General features: G+C 39.5%; 1 protein-coding gene across 1 annotated transcript in view; it reads right to left on the bottom strand.

The window, feature by feature from the left end:
• The window catches only part of LOC144959184 (uncharacterized), a 131124-nt gene that overhangs the window by 114170 nt on the left and 11954 nt on the right, over positions 1-5000 (bottom strand). Inside the window, exons 5-7 of the mRNA XM_078891727.1 lie at positions 3055-3158; positions 2112-2193; positions 789-845 (exon numbers count right to left, since the gene is read on the bottom strand). Of these exons, the coding sequence (XP_078747853.1) occupies positions 789-845; positions 2112-2193; positions 3055-3158 (243 nt within the window). The remainder of the gene's footprint in view (positions 1-788; positions 846-2111; positions 2194-3054; positions 3159-5000) is intronic.

Genomic DNA, 5000 nt, shown 5'->3' with positions numbered 1-5000 from the left:
GACATTTTAGTGATTAGTTCTCACTATTTCATATCAATCAGATTATAGATAGTATGTTCTTGGCTGAGAAGCTCACAACATTGCCATCCAGAAGTGCAACGGACAAACACACAAAACTATGTGTAATATTGAACGTTTATAGTCTGGTTAATACAGTTTAGTGAGAATTACTCATTAACGCGGATGACAAAAGAAAAAAAAAACAATAACAAAGACCCGAATGACGTCACCTTCATTATATCTTAAACTCTCGAAGTTACATTGGGTATTAATTTTACTTTAACGCGTAGCATCAATAAAGCTATTTTTGCTATTCACTTTTGGTTTAGAGCATTTCTCACTTATTTTTCCATAACTTTTGAAAATAATTGTTTCAAAAATAGCAATTTGGCATAGCCTCGTGGTCAATTAGATACTTTTTGAAACATTTAATAATATTCGTATACGTGCGGCTATGTGGTCTAGTGGTATGACACTCGCTTTCGGATCGGAAGCTCCTGGGTTCGAGCCTCGCTCGGCGCAAAGTTGAGTCCTTGGCAAAGACTCTTTACTCACATTCTCTCACCACTGTACTCAGGTGTAACATGAGTACCTGACCGTTAACAGCGTTGTCTCTGTCCGAAAAAATTGTAATAATGCCTAACAGGCGTCATCAGGTCTCGTTCTATATGTTAAATGTTGCTGTTGGCTAGGGACTCCTTGTAATGCGCTTTGAGCACGTTTAGCCTTATTGCTCTATTTAAAAGCTCACTTTTTTTTTGTATCACAGTGATAATTAACAAGCATACCTCATCTTTTGCCATGTTTGTCTTTATCTTCTGTCCTTTTTGTAATTTGGTGCGGAACTGTCAAATAAGAAAAATCAAAATTGAGCACGTTTTGCAATATTGTCAATAATGGCTGTGGCCCTACGTACACATTTTCGCATGCCTGATAGCCGAATATGATTATGGGCTTGGTTTATGGCCGTTGTAACAGATGATATATTGCGTGCATCATCGTTTTCATTCCTTTTTCACCCTGGGCCATGGTATTGGATACAGACAAATAGTTTCCATCCTTTTCTATCCTGAGCTAACTTTTTAATCTCGTTCCATGTCTTATCACGGCTTTGTATATCAGCCTCTTTAATTCTTCTCCATGTTCCCCCTGGCCTTCCCCTTGATCTTTTCTGCCCTGAGGGTTCCAAAAGAGGAAACCCGAAAGGTCCATATGATATGTCTTTTCAAATGTGAATGATGGGTCTAGCGTTACTAAGCATTGACCAATCATGTCGAAATAAAGGCAGATTCTTATGATTCCGAGGCGTAGTAGGGCGAGGATGAATTATCTTAATAGTATCCAATAGTTTGATGTCACGTCCGCCAAGCAACGAGCAGCCTGGTTCTAAACAAAGAAAGCCTGTGCTTTTCATTCTCCATGCTGGCTAGAACTTTTTCATACGTCACGTGATCAGAATGTATAAAAATCAAAACATTATCAGATTTATAATGTTTTTCTCCTCTGGATACAATTTTATGCTCGTCGGAGATGTATTTCATAAGGGCGTCCGCCATTGTTCCGATAGTTTAAAGCCAGTTGCTAAGTTACTATGCGTCATTACGAGGAAAGTGACGTCACGACTGTTGAACCCTATTGACAACCAGCATTTATTTAGGCCAGAAAATAAGATGGCAGCAATCTGAAACCAGAAGATCAGTTTCGGAGGACTAGTTACGTTCTTCAAAGGAGATTGGAACCGGTATTTTGACATCACGCTATTGTTCCCTATAGGGTCCAACAGCCGTGTCGTCACTTCCCTTGTAATGACGCAACGTAACTTAGTAACTGGCTCTAAACTATCGGAACAATGGCGGACGCATTATGAAATACTTCTCGGATGAGTATAAAAGTGTATCTAGAGGAGAAAAACTGATTATGTTTTGACTTTTATACATTCTGACCACATGACAGGTGAAAAAGTTCTAACCAGCATGAAGAATAAAAAGTGCCGATTTTCTTTGTTTAGAACCAAGCTGCTCGTTGCTGGGCGGACGTGATATCAGACTATTGAATCCTATTGTAGTTAGCGTTCTATTTCATCATTGTACGATATTTACTACACTACTCACCTCAGTGCCTTCCACCCCATAGGAGTCCAGGAACCCTTGACCGCCCGCCATTACAGCATTGGTATCCTTGTTGTAAACCAGGCTGGACAGAGTGCGAAAGAGAAAGTCTTATATAATAAAATAAATACAATATGAGCCACCGCTCCACACGGGAGTCCCGGTAGCTCAGCTAGTAGAGCACTCCCTTCACACGCAAAGGAGGCCAAGACCGATCCCGGGTGCGGTCGAGATTTGATTTTATCTGACCCCCCCCCTCTTACAGTCCACCCTGCAGGGTAGCAGGGTCTGTTGATCCGGTGGAAAGTATTTTGTGATAGATCAGCGTCCTATCCGAAGGATGGCAAGCAATTTGCTTTTGTCCGTTTCACGCTACAGAAACCGGAATAAGCTCCGGATCCATAGGACTAATTAATGGCTCTGAAGGAACACCGCTCCATGAGGTTTGTTTATTTTTCTTTTTTTTTGTTTGTTAATTTCGAGATGAACTTTCTAGTTGCCAAATTTGAATTTACTTAACATTTGAATAATCAGAATTGCTATCATTTTTGTTGTTGTTGTTGTTGTTGTTGTTGTTGTTGTTCTTCTTCTTCTTCTTCTTCTTCTTCTTCTTCTTCTTCTTCTTCTTCTTCTTCTTCTTCTTCTTCTTCTTCTTCTATCTTGTTTCCTTTTTATTTTATTTATTTTCAAATATTTTTATTTGCTTTAAGAAAAGTTTAATCACTGTCTAAATAGGACATAGCTACTAATATAGGATGATGATGAAAATGATAATGATGATGATGAAGATGATGATGATGATGATGATGATGATGATGATGATGATAATGATAATGATGATGGTGATGATGATGATGATGATGATGATGATGATGATGATGATGATGATGATGATGATGATGATGATGATGATAATAATAATGATGATGAGTATCAAAAATCTTACCTGGTAATGGCCTGATTCACAATCAAGTACGCGATGTCCTCACAGCCTGTAACGGGATCCATGAAGACACGTAATGTTTTGTCTGTACAGTAACCCACGTACGTCTGGGGGATGGAATGGGAACACAGGACTAATGGGGGTCAACTTTTATTGTATTTTTAAAATTGAGCTTTAATATTGAGTAATATTCACTAAACCTGTTCAAAGCGTGGCCTTCGTACAGTTATGGCCTGATACTGACCAAAAAATGATGTCAAAATGCCAGTCTTTTGCCACAAAAGAAAACAAATCGTGAGCTGTATTCACTAGTTCAACCAATGAAATGACTTGTTTACATGAGCTCTACTTACGACAACTCACTAGGCGGTGCAAAAAACAAATAATGACGTCAAACTGCCAGTCCTTTTGGATTTCAATAGATAGAATGCGCTTGGCCAAGGAGTTCACAACATTGCTATCCGGAAGTATAACGGACCAACACACAAACTCTGTGTAACCATGAACGTTTATAGTCTGGTGAATACAGTTTAGTGAGAACAGCTCACAAACGCGGATGGCAAAAACAATAACAAAGGCCCGAGTAACGTCATCTGTATACTATCTATAACATAACGATGGCTACGATCAAAGTGCTTTACAAAGGTTCCCGGCCAACAACAACACGCCAATAAAGGTCATCCATCCTCGCTCTTTCACGTCCCGTAATCCTCAGAATCTGCCTGTAGATCCTGGTACTATAACAGTTTTGCTACCTTTATGGAACCTATTCACTATTAGTACTGTACTCCAAAGGAATGGTTACAAGGATTTAGGAACCAAAAGAGTAAAGGGTGTGATGTCACGTCGTTTCTTCCCTATAGATAGTATGCGCTCGGCTAAGAAACTCACAACATTGCCATTCGGAAGTGTAACTGACCAACACACAAAACTCTGTGTAATCATGAACTTTTATAGTCTGGATAAAACAGTTCAGTGAAAATTACTCATAAACGTGGATGGCAAAAAAAAAACAATAACAAAGACCCGAGTGACGTCTGTTCTGAATATTTAGAGATAGATAGAAATTTCCATAACTACACAAATTCGACAAGAGAAATCCAATGAGAATAAGAAAAAACTTTATTTTGAACAAGAATGATGGACAGCTCTGTCCCTTTCGACAACTCAGTCGCCTCTCTCCGCCTCACTCTCCGCAAGCACTGTCACCGATTCCGGCACTACTTTTTTTCTCAAAAACGTCATCTTCGTTCTATCTATTGAATGGAATAACATAATGACGGCTATTCCAAAACAATTTGAAGAATTTGTCTGTCCACCCGAAACAATCAGCCCCACAAATTTTAACACAGGCGAATGAAAAAATAATGCATGGCATTGTCAGGTGTCGCAATGAACCCCCCCCCCCCCCCCCAATCAGTGTGTCAAAATATTGTTATTGAGTGAATGCATTATCTACCAATTTCGGTCCCTTGATTGGTGGACATAGAATAATTGGATTCAGTAGTCTGATGTCACGCCGCCCGGCAACGGCGGTCATCTTGGTTCTAAACAAAGAAAATCATTACTTTTTATTCTTCATGCTGGCTAGAACTTTTCATATGCCTTGTGATCAGAATGTGTAAAAGTCAAAACGTGATCAAATATGTTGTTTTTTTCCCTCTGGATACGCTTTTATGCTCGCCGGGGAAATATTTCATACGGGCGTCCGCCGTTGTTCCGATAGTTTAGAGTCAGTGTTACTAGGTTACCATGCGTCATTAGGAAGGAAGTGACGTTACGACTGTTGAAGCGTATTACAAAGACCTTTCCACACAGGGCTGTTAATAGATAGTGTGCGCTTGGCGAAGAAACTCACTGCATTGCCATTCGGAAATATTATGTAACGGACCAACACACAAACTATTGTAACCATAAACTTTTATAGTCTGGTTAATACAGTTTAGTGA

Source organism: Berghia stephanieae, chromosome 13 (genome assembly GCF_034508935.2).
Source record: "Berghia stephanieae isolate SIO BIC M18660-M18661 chromosome 13, UCSD_Bste_1.3, whole genome shotgun sequence".
Lineage (NCBI taxonomy): Eukaryota > Metazoa > Mollusca > Gastropoda > Nudibranchia > Aeolidiidae > Berghia > Berghia stephanieae.
This window is presented reverse-complemented; position numbering and strand designations above follow the sequence as displayed.